Genomic DNA, 21,407 nt, shown 5'->3' on the forward strand with positions numbered 1-21,407 from the left:
TGATTGTCAATATTCAATTAATGTCAATTAATTATTGTCAGCATTACCCTGTTGGGGGTCAGGACATTCGTGTGGGGGATGAGGCCAGTGGAGAAAGCCAAGTCAAAAAGAGCCTCAAGTGCCAAACTAGGAGTTTGGATTTGGTTCTGGAGACACAGGGCATCACAGGTTTCTGAAATAAAACTCTACCCTCCCAGGAGACAGCTCCCAAAGAGGTGAGAGAGGGGCTCATGATCTGCTCAGAGTACACTTTCTTCCCGGAGAAGGGGATTAGCCAAGGTTATCTGGGTCAGATTAAGCCAGGGTAAAAAGAAAAAAAAGGATTTCCATCCAGCAGGAGGAATAGTTTTGGAGATTGTAATAAGCATCTTTAAGCAACTGTTTTAACATGTAAATTAATCTCATTATCACAGATAGAAATCGAGTCTCCAAAAACAAAACAAAAAACTGTAACTTCAAGCCCTGAGTTTTCCAAATGTATGACAAGTTTACTGAACTCAAAAATGGTGTTGGGAGATTTCAGCTGCATTAAGGATCTCACAAGTTCATGAAGGAAACAATACAAAAATAAGAAATTATAATAGAGAGCTTTGTGCTGGGATAGAGTCTTCCACCTATCCACATGGAAGGAGGGCTCAAGATTATGGAGTGACTCCTAATCCTGGGAACAAAGGAGGCTTCCTCGAAGAGATGAGACCTGGAGGACTAGTCTGGCATGGGACAGAAGGCTGTTCCAGACAGAGAATAATAGCATGTGCAAAGACTCAGAGTAAGCAGTCACCAACTCCAGTAATGCCAACCTGTTTTGTTACTGCGATGCTAAGAGCTCAGGATGAACCAAAGTTCAGAGAGCAGAGTAGGTTATAAGGCCTGCAGCGCCAGGATTGATATACTATTTATATATTTCATAATTAAGTTTTAAAAATAAAAAATAAGCAAATACAGTGATTCTGGAATAGACACTAGTCTATATACACATTATATATTTGTTTTTCTTCCTCTATAAAGACATTGGAGCAACTGGCAAAATCTAAATAAGGTCTATAGACTAGATATATAAGTGAATGAATGTTTATTACCTGATCCTGATAAATGTACTGTAGTTATGTAAGAGAATGTTCTGGTCTTTACAAAATACACAGTGAAGGATTTAAGGGTAAAGATAAATCATGTCTGAACCTTATTCTCAAATGGTTCAGAAAAAAATAATAGAGAGGATGATGAAACAAATGTGGCAAAATGTCAACTTTTGAGGAATTTGGGTATTCAGAATTCTTGTGCTATTACTGCAACTTTTCTGTAAGTCTGAAATTATTTTAAAATAAAATATTGAAGAAATTGATAAAGTTAGAAAGAAGGAAGAAAGGAAAGAAGGCAGAAAAGAGGAAGGGGGAGAGGTAAGGTAGGCTGTAAGAAAGTAAGAAGGGAAGGAAGCAAGAAAGGTAGACAAATTGCACCCCAAGCTGCAAAGGACAGCATTATTTCAAGCTCCAGCAAAACAAACAAACAAACACACACACACACACACACACACACACACATACACACATTCTCACACAAAAAATAAAAATAAAATAGATGCAGGTGAGGCCAAGGAGAAATAGCAGCAGACCTTGGCTTCACAGAACAGATTCCAACTCACAACTCCTTTGCCACTAGCTGTGTGGCTTTGGGTCTGTTCTGGGTCTCAATTCTCTTATCTATAATCATGATAATCACAGCCTTACTCCAGGGTTGCTAGGAGGGTTCTCCACCAGCAATAAAGCAGCTGCCATTTGCTCAGCACTCCCTACCCACAAGCACTCTTCCAGGCACTTCACATACACTTCAGCCTTAAGTTGATATTATCCCTGTTTTACAATTGGGTAAACTGAGGCAGAAGCTATGGTGCACACCCAAGAACACAAATCAGGAGGGGGTGAAGCCAGAATAGGCACCCAGTCAGGCTGCAGAAAAGAATCAAAGACAAAATGCAGGCCTGGAACGGAGAATCACTCAAGAAGCAGTTGGCAGGAAAACCAGAGAAACTGAGGTCAAGTGGGAAACAGTGTCTAGCGCTGATCCCCCACCAAACAGCCATGGAACTGTCCAGAGGCCAGTCCCTGCATCCCCAGGCAAGGTCGTGTCCACTCTCGTCCCTAATAAGGAGCAAGGGGACCCCAACATGTGGGGCACGGTGATGGACACAACTTCAACACCAGGCGCTGCCGTTGCTGTCGCCCAGCTCCTATGCAATGCCTGGTTGAGTATTACCATCCTTCCTTTTTAAAACTTTAATACATTAAAAATACATTCATGAATATTGGAGGCTGCTATCACTACCAGAACCGTCATTAACACTGCATTGATTAATGGCTTGCCTTATCACAATGCCACCCAATACTTGTGACGGCTTGCTGCATGCCAGGCGCCAGTAAAGCACTTTACCTCAATCATGCCCTGGAACACGCATAGCAGCCCTAGTATGTAGGTAGGATTCATGATCCCCAACTTTTAGAGATGAAAAAAAAAAACTCCTAGTTACCTGCCCAAAAGTGACCCTGGCAACATGCCAGACCCTGAATACAATCGAAGGAAACTGGAAGACTGCTTCAGAAATGGACAACATGGGATACAAACTCCAACTCCTTACTCCCGAGAGGAATGGTCATCACATTCTCCCCTTGCCGCTGAGTCTGGGATCACTCAGATCCGAACCTGGCCATCTTGAGAAAACAAAAACGTGTTTTTTGGAGGGGCCCTCACAGCCCCTCCGATGCCTCCCCAAGCCTGCTCCCCTAGCAGGCCAGGACACCCAAGGGCGCCTCACCTGGAAGGCTCGTCCATCTCCTCTCTTGGGGTTTTGAAGCCAGGTCTTATTTTGCTTCATTCTGTCCTGGCATTTGGTGAAGCACTGTTCACAAGATGGCTTCACAGGGCAGCCAAGGCCCCTGGGGTCTCAACACCTCAGAGAGGAGTGCCAGCCCAGCTTGCTAATTGCCAATTGTCTCACCATGGCAACTCACACCTGGGCTGTTCTAGCCCCGCAGCATCGAAAAACAATTGGTTTCTCGTTCTCCTCTCCAACTCTGGGCCAAACCCTTTAGGCACACAACTAATCATGGAGGTAGCTAGGATTAAAACCCACTTTACAGTTGAAGAGGTTCAGAGTTGCCAACCCAACTGATGTTCAATTGATACACAACTTTCTCCCTCTACATGCACCAACTGACTAGTATTAGCCTCTGGAGAGGTATTTAAATCTTTGTGGGCTCCTTTTCCCTGACCAAAGGCCAGAGGTAGTGAGACAAAAGGACCACATGATGGGCTCTGAGATTGGGACGCTTGGCTTGGCTGGGTGGCCTCAGGTAAACTTTAAGATGGAGTTGCAAGGTTAAGCTTGCAAGATCAAGAGGTACACTCTCCACCCAAAAAGCTGAAGCCAAGGGCAGCTGTTAGAACTGTGGGGCCACTCCCAACCAGGCCTTTCCCTGGGGCCAAGTCCCCTCCCTGAATGTGTCAGGATTGCAACATGACAACTTGGGAGCAGTGGAACAAGGTGCCAGAGAATCCCACAAAGGAATAAGGAACAGGGAGAATCAGCCCCAGGATTCTTGAATCAATCATCTTGATCAGCTACCCAAGAGCTGTAAGAAATTGTCTGGAGAGGGATGTGCCAGACAGCAAGCCTTTAAATGAACTCAAACCCTCCAGTCCTTGTTTTGAAAGCCAAGGTTTAGAAACCCATTCACTAGCCCAGTGTGGTCCCTGGACCAGCAACATGAAATTCTCAGTCTCCACTCCACTCAGTGAATCAAACTCAAGGTGGAACCCAGAAATCTTTTTTTAACAAGCCTCCCAGGGGATGCTAATACACTGGAGTTTAGAGACCAGGGCACTAGACCTTGTTTTGCCTGGAGTCACCATGGCGCTCCTGCACTGTGCTTGTTGAATGACTGACCTACTTCAACCACCCACCTTTCCACTTTAGCCAGGCCCTCCCCCGTGCCCACCCCCACCAAATCTGACCTGCAAAAGAACAAAAGGGACACCACACTTTTATAGAGAAATACTGATTTTAATTCAACATAAGGTAAACTCTAGGCATCCGTCATCTTTCAGCCTAAAAAGTAGCAAAACTGTTGAAACAAGGCACGATTTTCCCCCATACTTGTTACATGGCTCCAGTCACAAAAAAAAAAAAAAAAAAAAAAATTTATGAAAATTGTAAAACATAAAAATAGAAGTCTGAGATTTTTAAAAGTATATAAAAAAATTCCCATAAAACCTGTCAACATTGTTCCTTATCCTACAAAATAGCACCAGTAAGAGTAAAAGGTGTTAAAAACCATTACGACAGCATTTCTGAAATGCACGTTGTCCGACCTCCCATTATCCCTAAAAACAACTTATCAAAATGATTTATTGTGGAAAAAAAAGGACTTTAAAATCTCTGGAGGTTGGAGCTTTTATTGTAGTTTTCCCCCTGCAAACTCTTAGATGAGGGGAAAAGTGCGAGAAATGTGCTTCTGCCCCTGGCTGTCACTGCTTCCGGGTTTAGAGAAAGGCTTAAGAATTAGGGTGTCGTGCTTATCTGGGGATCTGTGCCTGCGGAAGTCTAGAGGGTGCATTTGGGGGTGGGGGTGGTCTTACCTAAGCCTCTCCCTTCACTCCTCTCACATGGGGAAGAGGGAAATAGCGAGAAGCCATACCTGCCTACAGAATATATGGCAGCTTATAACCTAGCCCACCCCTTCCTGAGCTTCCCCGGAGGGTTCATTTATTGCAGTCACTGGGAGAGACTTAGCTTAAGGGTTGCCCTGCCCTTGGGTTTGTGGGAAAAGATAGCCCTGAATGTGATGATGATGTCATCCCTGCTGAAATCATCATCGGTGTGGGAAATATTCAACAGCCCCACGATGGATCCCAGCCCTTTATACTGAGACCAGGGTTCTGTGCTAGGTAAAATTGAAGACGTAGACATCATTTCCTTTTCTGCTAGCCCTAGGGAAAAAAGCATCCTTGGGCCCTTAAAAAGTCTCTTAGCTATATGTCTACCACTGCACACTCCTGGAAACGAGCTGCAGATGTGTAAAAATATTAAAGTCTTGCAATAACTGTCTTGGGTGATTTTTCAGCATTGACCTGAGTACTGGAGAGCTGTCAGCACTGTAATTTTGGTATCTTAGCCATTGTTTCTGAGCTGTAAACCCAGGAGGGGAAAAAAAAAAAAAAAGCCATCTTTACTATCTACTTCAAGTTTTCAAGTGTTAAGAGAAGACAAAATGAGCACCGTGTCTGGCCACTCCAAGTGGCCAGGTTGAATTGTGCACAAGGACGTGGCACCTCGGGCTCCCCCTGCCAGGAGGGGGTCAGGCTGCTCTGCTCCCGCTGAGCTACGTGGCATGACCCCACACAGCTGAGCTGAGGAAGGTCAGAGCCTGGGATGTACTCCTGGGTCCCGGCTCTGCCCCCACACACCCCAGTGCCCCAGCGTGCCTGGGGGACTATTCACAGGCAAAGTAGTCCTTCAGGGGAGCGAAGAGGTGTCGGATGACAGGCACGCTCCAGGACCTCCCGAGCAGCTTCTGACGGGCACCACGGCCCATGTTGGACACATCTGTGTAGTGTACAGGAAAGCCGAAGATCCTGGGGGGCACCAGAGTAAAAAGACAGGGAGTCAGAAGTGCCACCTCCAGTGTGCTCAGTACCTCTGGGAAATCCTCACCATGGGTAATGCCGTGGGGCACTGCTCTTTCTGCCCTTTGTCCTGTCCCTGGCGTCAGGCCCACTGGGCCTTCACATGAGCCCTCTCGATCCCCAGGTCAGGTCCACAGGTTCTTCAGCACACAGATGAGTCATGAATGAGGGCATGGCTCTTCCCTGAGGGTTCCTGTTATGTGCACCCCCAGGACTAGCAATGTGCCCCTCACATGTAGTTGGTGCTCAGTAGACCTTTCCCGAATGAATGCATGCATGCATAACCAAGACCAGCCAGAAGACAGACCCGTCCCTGTCTTCAAACCCCAAGATGGGAGACGTTAGGCAATTTCCTTAGTAAGGAACAAGGACACTCTCAAAAATGAACCTTATTTTCAATCATCGGATGCTCAGCTAATTTACTGAGTATACTGAAGCATCTTGAGTTCTCTTGCCCTCTTCAAATCCAGTTGCTAGGTCAAGGGCCTAATGGCAGATGGCAACCAAATATACTAACAGCCTCCTCTGTAAGATTTTATCAGGCCCGGTAAGAGGCTACACTGGACTTCATACTTATCCAGGTTTTCCATCAAACACTAAAAATCACACCAAGGGCTCAATGGTTAAATGAGTGTTAAGAAACATCCCAAAGATGCAACACCTCCAGCTTCTGCCTATAAAATGACAAGCCATTTGCACCCATCCGTTATCACAGGTCCAGCCCAGCATGTTAGGCTTGGGTCTCAAAATACAGTTGACCCATGAACACCACAGGGGTGAGGGACACTGAGCCACTGTCTAGTGGAAAATCCAAGTCTAACTTACGACTCCCCTAAAACATAACTACTAGTAGGTTACTGTTGACTGGAAGCCTTACCTCAATAGTCAATTTGTGTATATTTTATGGTGGTAAATGATAAAAATAAGACTAGTATCTACATAAATTTTATTCATTTATGGCATACCTAACTTTTTCTTTTTCTTTTTTTGATATTTTTAGGTACATGGTTCGTCTGTGAGTTTCATCAAATCGTTGCAATCTCCAGAAATTTTTCCAATATACTTATTGGAAAAGAAATCCACGTATTAGTGGACCAACACAGTTCAAAGGTCAGCTGTATAGAATAATCCACAGCACATATGGGCCAGGTTACCCATCAGTTTGTTTCCATTAATTAGAACTTGCTTTCATACTAAGAAAAGTATTGTTTAGTAAAGAATAAAACTAGTTGTAGAACAAACATCTGGAATGAAAATACTCTGTATAAGTTCTTTCAAGACAGCCAAAAACGTAGAGGCATATTCATAGCCCTTCTTACATTTCTAACAAAAATATTCTAACAAAAATAGAAACAAAATAAACAAGAAAAACAAAAGGAATAAGAAAAAAATTGAAACCTGAATAGGAGAACTACAATTTAAGAGTTGGTTCTTTGAATCAAAATAAGTAAGATACCAACTTAGCCAAACAAATAGAAGAAGGAGCAGGCAGACTGTGGCTAAGTATGAATCAGCTATAGAAGAGCAACTTGGCAGAAGGAATCTTCTGAGAAAGAGCAAGAGCAATGGCACGTCAGTGAGGTTTTCTTTAGCTGGTTCCTCTTACATGCTAGTGTCTCAGCATGTTGAGGCAGGTAGATGCCGGGGGCAGTGCAGCCAACACAGACAGATGGTGCTGTCTAATGACCTCATGTTTCAGATTCCTCCTCATCACCACCCTTCTACCATTTCTGCCAGGAAATGAGGACTAACTCTGAAAATGTATTCCCAGCCCCCCCTAACATAGGTCAGTGGGACCATGTAGAATGAAGGCAAGCAAGTCCATTTGTGCTGCTGGCCTGAACCACATGTTCCCCTTTCTATCTGTATTGTTTCCCTCTCCACATGCAGCCTCGCTCACCTTTCTAGCTCAGTGCACCACAAAACATCTTCTTTGCCATTCATGACAACAGGGAAAAGTTGGTTTTTCCCCTGTCTGATCGAGTTCGACTTGGTGGTTATTGTCTGTACTTTCTTTAACTGGAGAACAAAATGACATCATGGAGTAAGCACAGAATGAAGGGTTCTGGGTTGATCCAAGGCTCAGAAGCCCTAGGGAAGATGGAGGAGGGAGGGCAGGTAGGGGAGAAAAGGTGGCAGGGCTGGGCTCAGAGGGAATCAGAAAAGTAGTGTTGGAAGGACAATAATATTTTGTGCTTCCCACAAAAGCCAAGGAGTGAATGAACGAACAGGAAGGACCAGCCTCAGAGAGAACAAGAGATAAACAAAAAAGTGACAGCAAATGAGATCACATGGGTGCCAAGACAACAGTCATTGATCAAGCAAAATTAAAGCAAAATGTAAAAATCCACCCAGATTATAGTGGTCAACCAAACCAGGATTTTGATAGATCTTAGCTTGATATATAAACATTTAAGAATTAAATTTATATATGGAGGTCTTAATATAATTCTTTATGACTTGTCAGCAGATAAGTTTTTGCAAAAGCATTAATTACTCATTTCTCACTGGGAGGACCGGCTGAAATTGTCTTGTGTCTCTATGGCATGTACATTCGTAATTGGAAAGTCTAGTTGCCTTTTCTAAGTGATTATTTTTTTATCAAGAACCTCTCCTACTCGGTAGTTGACAGATGGGACAGAACAATTCTATGGGAAAAGAGGCCCAGCACCAGGGAGTCATGTGGGGGGAGTGGCAGGAACAAACTAGACACCAAGGTCAAGTTTCAGCTTTGGAGGTCACCAAGTGCGTTTCCCACAGACCGTTTGTGAGCACATCTTACCTTTGCTGTCCTATTGAACTCCAAGCAGTCCTGCAGCTCGAGTTTATCATTCTTTGATGCTATCACGGGCCTGGGAATAGCCAAAACCCATTACTTTCTACCACCTGTCAAGGGGCCTTGGCTAGGCACCTCCCAAGGTGGGAGTGAGAGCTTAAGGCTACAGTATGTGCTCTGGCCATGGACTAGCTACAAATACATTATGAAAATGACACTGGCATGAGCCTGTGTGCTGAGACTAAGGATAGACAAGCCCCTTGAGAGGGCAGCCCCAGGAATAAATGCTCCCCCTTGCCAAGTTTTAACAGTAATCAAAGCCAGGCTCCCATTGAGGAGCGCAGGGTGGGGAAGCACGGGAAGGAGTCAGGAGACCACCCCAGTCTCAGCCCCACTGCTCAAGTGGCTGGATGATGACCTTGAGCAAGTTCCACCATCTCTCTGGGCCACATGTCTTAGAAACTTGTCTCAGATCTTGGTAGGTCCAACTGCTCCCACAAGCACATCAAACCCATACTTTGGGGCCTTACTGCTGGGGATGCAGCCTCCGGAGGCTTTAAGGACGAAAAGTGCGTACAGGTAGGAAGGAAGGATAGGAGGTGGTTCATTTCACAAAACTGACTGATCCTTGGAACTTTCACCACTGAAACCCGCAAATGCAGAGAGAGGCAAACAGGTTCCCAGAAGGGGGAGTAGAACGTTAGAACCAAAGTGGTTGAGCAGTTCCAGAGCAGAAACCCAGCGAGAGGTCTGAATGCAGACTTGATCAACACCTCGGCAGCTGCTGTGTAAGGAACTTCAAGGTCACAAAGAAAGCAGACTTCAGAATGGAAACAGTGCCCACAAAAGGGGCCGGGCCACTGATCACACAAAATGTTCCTGTTCCTTCCCCTAGGTTCCGTCAGAAACTTCCTTGACCTCACTTTCCAGGTCCCCAATGCCACCCTATCCCAATTCCCAACTAGCTCTTCCATGAAATCAAGGTCGCTGAGGGACCTACCTGGGGAAAAGGACACAACACAGCACACCATAAAGGACACACCTTATGTTGATCCTGGAACTGAGATCTAAACAAACTACAGTTTTTGGCCTAAAGACTGGATTTGGGCCTGTGACCCCGGGGTTGATGCTTGCGTCATCATCCTAGAACCCTGCAGAGCCAGCTGTATACCAGGGTTCCAAAAAATTGCATACAAGTGCTCACTTGGTTCACGTTGCTCAAGCAGTAGTTCACCATAAGTGTCTGGACGCTGATGGCAACCACTTTGAGCACCTCCTATAACTGCGGAAGTCAAATGTGACTTGTATTAATTTTTTGTTACCAGTATACTTGTATATTGAGTATTACAATTTTAATAGTTTTCCTTTCTTAAAATGCGTATGTATACATTTTCTTGGCACCCTCTGTATATAGGGTGCTACAGCTTGGTTCTTATCACAACTCGGGCAGAAAACTTTGTGGCATCTTTGCGGACTCTTTATTTTTACCTCATACCACACATCCAATGTACCGTCAAATGCTAATACCTTTGCATTATCTAGATAGAATCGGATCTCTCCCGCGAGGCTCCACAGGACCCGAGTTACACCCCCCCAGGATGCATTGTGTATGAATGCAACCTCCTGGGTCACCACAAAATAAATCATCAGCCAGCCCTCCTCCTCTGAAAAACCACCTCCTGTTTCTTCCCATTTCTGCCCTCATCCATATATCGTCTAACAAACTACTGTGAATTTACAACTCCGCTTAAATCCTCCTGTGAATTCCCATGCCAAAGTAAATATAAGTGGTACTATGACCTGCAGCCCCCACGTCGTCATTTGGCTGATACTTCTGAGTTCTCTGCTCTCCTCTCCCCCAGCCACTCCACAAGCAAGGAACACTGTCATCTGAACTGGTCTGCGAATGACCCGACACCCTCGTCATCACCTTGACCCTCTTCCTTTTGCCTGGAATGCTATTCTCTCAAACAATTGTACGGCTCCACTCCTTCATTCAGGGCCCTGCTGTAATGAGAAGCCCCCCACCCTTAACTCTTCCAATGTCTCACTCCAGCTATAACCCTGAGGTCATTTACTGTCTGAACAGTTCCCCCATTAGCCTGTCAATTCCATGAGAACACACCAGACATCTGAGGTGGTCACCACTAAACTGGCAGCACATACAACAGTGTCTGTCAGAGTGAGAACTTGAGTGTGACGTGAAGGAACCCATTTCACTGCCTACATGGACACTGCGCCATCTGACTGGCTGATAAAGCCCAATGAAAAGGCACGATACCCAAAAGAAATCCTTCAAGCTACTCCAGTACCTTCTCACCTGTCCACATTTTACCAAATGTCAGTTATTATGCTTCCAACATTTCCTTCTAAAGGGTAATTTTTTAAGCTTAACTCATTTGCAAAAGTCTGGGATGTTTCGTTACCATCACATTTTATATCTTAATTAGCACACCGCATCTAAAAGATAATTAATCCTCAGCAACTTGCTTTGTAACTTTCAACATGAAAGAGTTGACGAAAAGTTGGGGCAATCTCTTGGTTAAGAAAATCCGAGGGAGACGGCTTTGGGTTATCAAATGTCATCTCAGCTCTGCCACCTGGTTGATCACCATAGGCCTGTTCCAGGGGTTCACTTCATCTCAGGGGACGAGAGAAAGGTGCACCTAACCGTTTCCTTCCATTTCCCAATGGGACAGGAACTGGGGTGTACAGCCTCAGCATCCCTGGCTGGGAGACGACACCCCGTCTGCTCTAGCACATGGCACTGTAAGAACCAGGCCCATGCGCAGAGCAGGAATAAGTAGGAATAGACTGAGGAATCCTGGTCAGGGATCCCAGGTAGTGCCTGTACATGCTAACAGCTGTCATCCATAACATCAATGATTGATCTGAAGCCCCAGGTGGGGCCATTTCTCAGTAGAGCCAGCGCCTTCTGGAAGACTCAAGCATGGTTCTGTCTTAGAGTTCAGGCTCAGGGCTCAAACCATTAGCGGTATATTTCACTCGGCTGTTACCTGTCCCACTTGGAGCCCCTTGTTACCTGTTCATCCCGGGCAGGTTGCCCCAGAAGTATCGGGCCCTATGAGCAGCAGACACTTTGATGGCATCAATCATCACTGGATTGCACTGCAGAGAGAGAGAGAAGGACAGCTGCTAGGAGCCTACATCAGAATTCAGGTGGCAGCCAGAGTGGGGCCTGACCTAGGCGGGTGACAGAGCTGATCCTTGGCTGTGGAGGAGATATGGTTCCTGACAGCCAGGGGACAGACCCAATTCCTGTCAAGAATCTGGCTGAAGGACATAGCTAGTACCCACACATTAATGGTAGGGAAAGAGACCAGATGGAATCTGCAGGTTCTGAGAAGGTATGCCCTGGGGCACGCCAGGTAATTACAGAATGTGCTATGTACAGGCGGTAAAAGCAGCGCGAAGCCAAAATCTGGCAAGTCGAGCTCCTGGTTGCAGGAATGCAGTGTTGGCAAAACATGCCCTGCACCACCCATCTGTAATCTACATAATCTCTCTAGCAGAACTTAAGCTACAAAGTGTTGGGGGAAATTAAATGCGTTAAGTATATAAAAAGTATTTACTAGAATGCTTGTATGAAGCAGTGGATAATTAACGTGTCTATGGCCCCTAAAGCAGCAGTTCTCGTAACAAGGAGAAAAAACTCCCTAGAGTAAAAAGCTTAATCAAATCTCATGAGGCCTCCAAAAGTAGACGATGGTTTCATCATCTCTGACTTCAGTGGGTTTGGGGTGAGGTTAGAGAGATCAAATATTTTTTCATGTATGAAAGAGAACCAACCCTCTTGACTCCGTTACACTTGGATCTAGCCACATCTTCTGCTGAGAACCCGGAAATCACTTCCAACACCCACCAACCCCCATTGCCAACTGGCCCTTCCCTACCCATGCAGTCTTGACAATCGGGACTGTAGGTCCCCTCACCTCCAGGAACCGAGAGATGTCCCTCTTGTCACCAACCTTCATAGCTACCACATTCTCAAACATCCAGAAGAAGGGCCGGTCGTCACCTTCCTTGGGGCGTGAGTAATTCAGCAGGTGGTAAAACTCGAAGAAGAGCCGGCCTGTGCCCTCTGAACCCACAAAAGAAGATGGATGGCCAGGGTCAAACCCTTCAGCCCACTCCTCCATACTGAAACCAATGGGTTCCTAATGACCACCTGACTACAGCTGACGCCCTCCAGTCCCTCTACCTGTAATGCTCTGGACGAACTAAGGACACAGTATCAAGCAGGGCAATGCTGTTTTTAAGTATCTCTAGGGACTGAGGATTCACAGTGGCATGTGGATAGGTGACAGGTAAGGCTGGCCAGAAGCAAACAGCTCCTTCTCAAGCCACTCCTCCTGGACTAGCACTCAGGTGACATAGGGTCTCTTGGAGCCACCAGAATACAAGGGACACTCACCGTACAGGCCTTTCCTGGCAGGGTTCACATTTGAGAGATCATTGCATGGGCTTCCACCAATCACCAAGTCAAAGGGGCCCCATTCTTCAATCTGTGACAGAAAAACAGTCGCTCTTAGGGGAGGTTGGAGGGACTGACAACCTGTGTTCCCTGTCAAGAAAATCTGCCTGATATGACCACAGGTTCTCTTCTCCCACAACCCATGGGGAGGGGGACAACACGGCTGTGAGGATATGGGGGACTTAAGGATGGGGGGAGGGAAGGGCTGTTGCAGTGCCCCCAGGAGTGTAGGCTGTCCTCACATTTTTCTTCGTGATATTCCTGACATCATTCACATATTTGATATTGCCCTCGTGCTTGACAGTTCCGACCGCAATGGACTCTTCACACACTTCGGAGGCGACATACTTCTCCACTTTGATGCCCAATTCTTTGAGAACCAGGTACCCTGTAGGGGGAGCCGGAGAGATAGAAAATGCACCCAGGGTTATGCTGCCCAGGGGCCCCTCCCTCCAGTGATTCTACATCATCTCCGAAACTCAGACCAGACCCAGCAAAGACATGGCAGCCCTCAAGTGAAGCCCTGCAGATGACACAGAAACTGCACACCATACCAGGCTCTCCAGAGTGTGGAGTTTGTGAACAAAATATGTATGTATCAAGTGGTATAGCCCACTAGTAGGATCTATCATAACGGACAGGTCCAGAGCCAATGCCCCAGCATCTGCCGCCCCAGCATACACGCAAACACAGAAACAGGGATCTGCACCAAAACCATGTTAGAAAATAACAACGAAGTCTGGGGGGCAATGGCCAAGGCTCCATCCTACTGTGGGTTACCTATGCTAGCATAAATAGGTCTTTACGATCCAATGGAGTGGAGAAAATAAGCTGCTGGCCATGACCTGGGAGTCATTAAAAGCCATCAGTGTTTTAGGCAGGTGGCCACCAGTGTACGCACATACGTACAAATGAAGCACACAGCAGCTCATTTATACTGCTTCCTGCTCTGGTAAAATGGATATTCCTAATAATACACCACAGGGCAATTTTGAAGATTAAACTAGTTAAATCAGGTAAAGCTCCCAAGGGCGACATGCATGTTGACTATACTTATTCTTATACATGGAGAAACCCGGGGGAATGGAAGGAAAGAATGGAGGTATTAGGAGTTGTCTATGCTTATGGAATAACAAATAGTTTTCCAAGATACCTGCACATAATAAAAAATAAAATGCAACATCTGAGATACGCATTCCTTTAAAAAAAAGACCAAAAGAGGGCCAGGTGGGGGAAATAAATGGTGGAGAGGTTTGAGGTGAGAAGCAAGAAGCCAGTGTGGTTTTCTCAGAAAAGGTGACAGACAGGTAATCCCAGGAGTCTTGCTTGGCATTGAGAAGAGACACCTGGACCAGGTGAGCATCCCAAGGTGACCTCCAAACTCACCTGTGGCAATTCCATCAAACAGAGACAAGACTCGAATGGGTCGCCTTCGGGCTGCAGGAATCGCAGGGTATAACTTTGGGGCTTCCTGCCAGGTTAAAGGTTATAGAGATCATGGAAGTCATGAAGGTCAAGGCACAACCTCTGGGGGAGGGGCAGGCTGACCTTCCTGAGGGACTCAAACCCTGAGTTCTGCCATTTCTCAGCTGGGATCACCTCAGCTTGCCATTCTACCCTTAGACATGGAACACATACACACAAAAAGACACATCACCCTACACAGGAATGACCTGGGGCTTCCCTCGGATCTCTAGAACAGAGCCCAGGAAAATCCACTCCCACTAAAATTTAAGAGTAAGTCATAGGCTTCCTTTTTCCCTCTTCTGTTCAACTACCTCAGAAGACTCGGTTACATCTATAACCATTTCTTCGTCAGGCCCTTGACAATCTATAATCAGCCAAGGAGGGGAGGCAAAAAAGACCACTGGAGGAAGAAGCCTGAGGACTGTCCATGGCACATGGCAGTTAGCAGGTCTCTCAAATCTGAGGCACTCAGTCACTCGTTTGTATTACGGATCTTTCCAGGAACTCGGGCTAAGAAACTCCCAGAGCATTCCAGATCTGTGATGCTCTGGGGTGGGTGATGCTGGGAAAAGGAGCCTGTGGCTTACATATTCAAGCCCCATGTCGCTGGTGAAGAAAGCCTGCAGGCGGACGTTCCAGTCCTTCCGGCGCCGCAGGACGCCGTGACAGCGCTGCGGGAGGCACATGTAGCAGCTCCAGGGTTCCTGCAGCTTCGCATCTGCTGCTGTGCCTTTGCCCACCAGCACCTCCAGGCACTCCACACAGAAGCACCTGCACCAGGAGAGAGAACGGAGCCTTAGTCACCATGCCGCTCGCCTGAATCACCCCTTCCCCAGGGAGATGGCAACACATTGCCTAACAGCCTTTTCAGGGCCCCAGACGCTCCTCTCCATGGGCTGGAAAACCCTGCGGTGTGATGTAACCTCTTCCTTGGATATCTGCACCCTGAGTCCACAGGCTCTGCACAGAAAAGCTCTCCGAGCCCCCAGAAGAGGCCAATCTCCATGGAGCCTTCCCCACCCCCGACCCTGACCTCAGACATTCCTGTCTTTAAGCCCATCCCTACACCCCTGTTCTACGTCCAGGACATGAGAACCACGAGCCCAGCAGAGTACTGCCTGGGCCCTGTCCCCAGGTTAACTGGGCTCAAGTCCCAGTGCCTGAGATTCCTTTGGGCCGTAGGAATCACAGGCACGACTTGGGCGGCTCAGAGGCCAGTTGCGGGCCCGATGCTCACCGGCAGCAGCTCGTGTTGCTGCACAGGAGCAGCTCACGGCCCTCGCAGCACACAGTGCAGTAGGACTGATAGCCATCATCGTCGTACATGTAGAACAGCTCGAGGAACCGGTCCTGGCAGCCAGAGAGACACCCATGAAATCGGAGACCAGGGACCACTGGGCCCCACTTGCTCGGGGCTAGGGCCCTAGGATACAGGTCACTGGAGGCTTGACACCCTTCACAGGAACAACTGGCCGGGGTCTATGAGCCACTGCAGATGGCCTCCTCTGTTGTAGCACCAGCCCTCAGAGTGGAGGGTGGGACGATTGGAGCCAGCGAGGGCTTCACTAGAACATTCCCTAATGCTTACACGCAGATACTTTTTTCCGGTAAGTATAGACAAGTTGTGGAGGGAAGGGACAGAAAAGTCCAGGGTGGGGGTGGGACTTACCCGGCACGTCTGGCAGAGCCCACCCTCAAAGAGAGGGTGGAAGGATACAGTGTTTTTCCTACCACAGGACAAACAGCTGTCTGTAAGAAAGACATGGACACAGTTTGCAGCAATTCCAGACCCACACCAGCTGCCGAAGCCCTGGGTCTAATGGTTCTTGAACATTGACTCCACAGCTAGCAATATGCCATGGACTCTTCATGCTTTGTTCTTTTCAACAATGTTTCCAAATCGCCGTCCCAATTCTAGCAATGGGAAAAGAGTAGCATACCAGCTCCAAGCAGTAGGTCCCGCAAGACAGGCAAAGTAGGAAGCTGTGGGGCACAGCACTGAGCAAGGGCCCCTCCAGCACAGGGACAGGCTTGGAGGGCCTGATGTGAAAATCTTTGAGACCCTTTAAAGACTAAGACTTTGGGGAATCCGTGCTGTCACCAGTTTGCTTACTGGATCATGAAAGGACTTGTGCATGACCACACACTACACATAACCATGGCTGCAATTTCAGAACCCAGCTCTTTTAACTATTAGGGTACCCTGACTTCACTAGTTCAGGACTGAGTCACACCACTGACCGGTGGGCAGGGCCTTTAAAAACGCCATCCCTAGCCAGGAAGCAGACAGATGAGTGAAAGAATCTTGGGGGATGGGACGATTATGGGTCAAGGCTCCCAGCATCATCAGGGGCTGCCTCCAAACCCAAGCTTTCCCAGGGTTCTCTGCGTCAGGAGCTATATTATTTTCCTATCCAGCACTGAGTAACCACTCAATAAGTATTTGTTGACTAAAGGGTATCAGGGCGAGGAAGCAAGGAAGTTGATCAGTCCTCACACAGCTGAGCTCCATTAGATACAGTTTAGATTCCAGGGATGATTCCCAGCCAGGGCCAACGAATCAAAGTTAGCTTGCGAGAGTGACAGTGGCAAAGCGTGCCTGCTTTTCACCTCAAAGCCAGTTCCATTTCTTGTTTCAGAAGGCTCATGATGCCACGGATCATGGTTTCAGGTTCCCCTGGCCAAAGGCCCCTGGCTTCCACTCTGCCCCCACACCCACCCTTCCTGCTCACTTAGATTAGGGGCAGAATCTGTCTCCGTAAAAAGCAGGCAATCAGGCAATTCTATAAAATGTAACTATGACAATGTCTACACCTCCACCCAAGGTCAAGGCTCTGGGTTAAACCCCAGCAGGGTGGACAAATTAGTAAAGGCCTGGAGAAGTACCCACAACAGGAAGTGAGGACTGCAAGGGAGAGAGCATTACCTTCCAGACTACTCTTGTTGTTGGTAACATCCAAAGCCATTTGCTCTGTTGAGAAAAGAGAAGATTGTGAGACGGGCTCAAGGAGCCCGTTAGTGATCAACCAAGCCATACCTCCCCCTTGCCTCATGGTCCTCACTGCCTGCCCACTCCTGGGAATGGGTGATAATGGTCCCCCAGCCTCCTCCTCCCTCACAATCACCTCGAGTCTGGTCCTCCTCTCCTCGGTCTTTGCCGTTGTTATAGCAATTTGTCTTGAGGCGCTTGGGTGGGGGGCAGTAGTCAGTAGAGGTGGCCGAGTCATCAGCTGTGCGTCTTCGAGTCTTATTCTCTGCGAAAGGGAAGGAGATGGCAGCCTTGGCTAGTAGGAGGTGGTGCAGGGAAAAGGTGGGCCTGGGACAGGCCTACGCTATGCCTGCCTGGATGCCCGCTGCATCTGGGCCATGACATGTGTCCACAATGGGGTCCTGAGGCCCTACTATGAGACATAATTCAAAACCCCTCACATATCTAATACGTGTTTATAGGGTTTTAAATAGTTTTAGGTGTTTAGACCCAGGACAAAGAACATTTTACAAAGGCACTAACATCTGTCTACAATGCCCAACACAGTTAACTGACAGCCACGTGGAGCCAATGAGCATTTAAAATGTGACTTGTGTGAGTGACTGAGGAGCTGTATTTTACATTTAATTTTAATATAAATTTCTAAATTGCTAATTGATCCAATTAACAACTTCATTTGGAACTTGCTCAAGTGAAAATTTGGATCTTAGACATTTGTGAAAATACAGAGTTAAGTGTTACCAGGGAAAATTTTGTGTCCTAGTTGAGAGGTTGAAAGACACATAAAATATGAGATTTTGAAAACAGTACTAAAAGGAAATGTAAAATGTCTTAATTTTTTATACTGACCGTTGGAAATGCTTAAATGCTGAAAATATGGGATTAAATTAAATGTATGACTAATATTGTTCCTGTTTCTTTCATTCTTTTCAATTTGGCTACTAAAAAATTTAAATTATATTATGTGGCTATTGCTTCTCTTTCTATAAATTCCACTTCTATTTTCAGTCAGTGTAATCTATAAGGGACATGGTTAAATTTGACTCTGCCCCTAGGAAAGAAAATTATGCAGCCATTAAAACTCATAAGGACCCTTTAGTGACAACATGACATTTGACAATGCTTATATGATTTAATACCGTGAAATAAAGGGAAAGCAGAAATCCAACTCGTGTACAGAAAAAGTTGAAAACATGTGCACACCCAACAAAGTGAAGCTGGATGGAGGACTTGTGAGGGCTGAGAGTGAAGGGGTGGGTGAGAGTTCAGGTTGAGATTTCTTTTCCAGTGACCACTGTAAATGCAAAGAAATTGAAAGAAAGTGCAGAGAAAACTGTGCATAGTCAAAAGATGGGAAGGGAATACCGTATTTCCTTGATTCTAAGTTTCCACTGCCTGCACGACGCACCTTCGACTTATTAACCACTTTTTTTTTGGGGGGGGGGGGACAAAACAAAACAGAAAACACTCTGTTAAAGGTATGAATTAGAAGACAAATCCTGGATTTCAGGCATCCCAGATTTCTAAAAAATGACAGTCTTAAACTACACTTATCTTATAACGGAGGAACTATGGTATTGATCACAGTGTTAGGACGGGTGATGCCCCTTTCTGAATGGAGGGGGGTTATGGTTTGGGGGATTTTTGTTTTAAAACACTGGCCAACTTTTCTCCAATGAGCAGAGCTTAATTATTTTTTTCCCTTTTAAAAGAAAAGGTGCTAATGAAGATTCGGTCTTGATTTCCTGCTTACAAGTTTTCAGAACAGAATCAATCCCAAACTACATGTACTTGACCTTTAGCAGGCAAGTGACCAAGAAAGCTGGAAAAGCCTGGGCTGTTTGTTTTCCCATAGCCCTCGGGGTTCACAGGGTGGAAAAGTGGACCTCCAGGACCAACTGAATGCCAGAAAGCGGGGGTAAGGTAAGGGGCTCAGGGGTAGCTGCATGTCCCAAGGGTGCTCCCAGTGACAGTGACACCTGGTACTGCCACAGGGACCCATTCCCACCTGGTTGCTTGTTGTTGGGTTTGAGGCCCTCAATCCCAGTAGGCCTGAAGCCCCCATGGGCCCACTCCAACATGGGCTTCAGCTGGTCCTCCAATGAGTCTCCGGGGCCGCTGGGGAAGGTCTTGCCAGCCCGCACCCTGGCTTTCTGGTGAGATAAAGGCGAGTCTGTGATGAACAGGAGGGGTGGGGGCTTGCCAGGCCGCACCCAGGGATTCCCCCCAGCTGGGCCCTGCATTCCCCTTCACACTGGGCCCTTTCACAGCCAGACAGCTGTCCTGGGCTGTGGTATGTGACAGGGACGAACAGCCTGTGCAGAAAGACAGGCAAAAGGCCTTGGGGGAAGAGCGAAGTCTTTCCACGAAGGCACCAAAAATGTGCCCTCTTCTATGCCGAGAACTTGAGTGGACAGCTCCCCCTCAAAAGGCAGCGGAGCAGACTTTAGCTCTGCTACTTTTAGTTATAGAAGTATCACCTCTGAAAAAGCTCCAGATTTCTTGTTTTATTTCCCCAATGAAGATGAGGAGGTGTAGAGTGTTACGTTCTATTTTAGAAATACCACGAGGATTTGCGTATCTAATTAATCACAGAGGCTGGCTCATAAATGCTGGACAAAGGTTACTGATCTTTGCAGTGACCTTCCCCCCAAGTCAAAGTAGAGGGAAGGACAGAGCCTGATGGATCCCGCAGCCAAGGGGAAAAGGCAGCTGGGCTCAGCTGCTGCCCAGTCTTGGCCAGGAACCTCATCACTTAAAGTCTTTGACAGCTCTAGAAAATCATGAATTCATTGATGTGAACCTTATCCCCCACCTCCTAGTGTTCCCTCCTTCCTCATTCAGCAGCAATACTGACAGCCACCTGGTAGAAGCTGAGGTGGTACTAGAAGTCGTAGGCAAGTCTCAAATCCCTTCCTTCCCTTCCCAGTCTGGCCCATCAGCCAACATGTTTGCATTCACCTCCTGCCTGGTTACCCTGTCCCTTCCAAGCCATCCTTGGCCACCCCGGCCAGGGCGGACTTTCTGTGTGTCTCTTGCCTTAACCCTGCTCTCGGGGCCAGGCCCTCACCACCCACCACCGTGTTACCTCCAGAGCGTGATACATGGCCTTCCTGTAAGAGACCAGCTTATTGAAAGTCGCCAGGTTAAAGTGCTGGCTAAACAGCCCCAGGGCCACCAGCTTATCAGCGGAGACCTAAGAGAGAAAACCACCATCAGCATCCACCGGGGGTGCCGTGTATTTCTCACAGGGTTATTCCTGGGGATCCAAGTTCACAGATTCAAAAGGGAAAAAATAAAAAGGAGAAAATAGAAATAGAACTGGTACCCACACTACTCATTACCCTATGGCCAGAAGCATAGGGGATGACACTCCCAGCTTGAGCAAGTGTGATGTACCCTGTATTTGTGTAGATTTTAAGAACAAATGACCCACATGGTCCCTGGTGTGGGCTCCTACTTGGAATTTGCTGCAGATGCTCCAACATTGGGGGTTTTGCACTTGTTCTTCCTTCCTTCGTGAGGGTGACAAATAGCTGTGATTACTTTATTATTTAGCCTTCTATTAATTGAGCTCATTTAATGTATTGTTTAGAGAACAGTGCTTGGCACAGAATAAGCACTTTTTAGTTATTGTGACTTGTTGATACCTGCCTTCCACTGGGGCTAAAGATCTATATTCTACAAGTCTCATGCCAAGTTCCAGGCTCTAAGTGAATTAATAAAATGGGCTACACGTGGGAAGGGGTGAAACTGGGTACTCAGGGACGCTGATCAGAACGGAAAAACAGATATGATGCTTTGTTTTCCACATCAGGTGCTCGCACTCATGCTAACCTCCATTTTGCACTTCTAAGTGTGACCTCCCACGAGGGAGTGTTGCCACCATTGGTGAGAAGAAACTGGAGGCTCAACACAGTTGAGACCCCGTTCCCAACACCAAACTCTTCCAATATAACGTATGGGCTAAACACCAGATCCCACATTGTAATCCTCTCCCA

General features: G+C 47.0%; 1 protein-coding gene across 4 annotated transcripts in view; it reads right to left on the reverse strand.

Annotated features, from left to right (window-relative positions):
* Nucleotides 1–4,042: 4,042 nt before the first annotated feature.
* DNMT3B (DNA methyltransferase 3 beta) overlaps nt 4,043–21,407 on the reverse strand; it is a gene marked incomplete at its 5' end in the record, with an annotated part of 32,844 nt that continues 15,479 nt past the window's right edge. For 2 of the 4 annotated variants that reach the window (XM_081034651.1, XM_081034650.1), the window contains 13 exons: nt 4,043–5,628; nt 11,499–11,584; nt 12,409–12,557; nt 12,891–12,981; nt 13,193–13,338; nt 14,337–14,421; nt 15,005–15,188; nt 15,655–15,767; nt 16,087–16,166; nt 17,344–17,388; nt 17,543–17,671; nt 19,415–19,559; nt 20,495–20,602. In XM_081034651.1, the coding sequence (XP_080890777.1) occupies nt 5,487–5,628; nt 11,499–11,584; nt 12,409–12,557; nt 12,891–12,981; nt 13,193–13,338; nt 14,337–14,421; nt 15,005–15,188; nt 15,655–15,767; nt 16,087–16,166; nt 17,344–17,388; nt 17,543–17,671; nt 19,415–19,559; nt 20,495–20,602 (1,503 nt within the window). In that variant the 3' untranslated portion in view covers nt 4,043–5,486. Of the gene's footprint in view, nt 5,629–7,579; nt 7,699–8,461; nt 8,532–11,498; nt 11,585–12,408; nt 12,558–12,890; nt 12,982–13,192; nt 13,339–14,336; nt 14,422–15,004; nt 15,189–15,654; nt 15,768–16,086; nt 16,167–17,343; nt 17,389–17,542; nt 17,672–18,771; nt 18,832–19,414; nt 19,560–20,494; nt 20,603–21,407 lie in introns of all 4 variants that reach the window. The other 2 variants (XM_081034648.1, XM_081034649.1) reach the window with 2 other exon arrangements.

The sequence above is a fragment of the Rhinolophus hipposideros genome (genome assembly GCF_964194185.1).
Source record: "Rhinolophus hipposideros genome assembly, chromosome: 22".
Lineage (NCBI taxonomy): Eukaryota > Metazoa > Chordata > Mammalia > Chiroptera > Rhinolophidae > Rhinolophus > Rhinolophus hipposideros.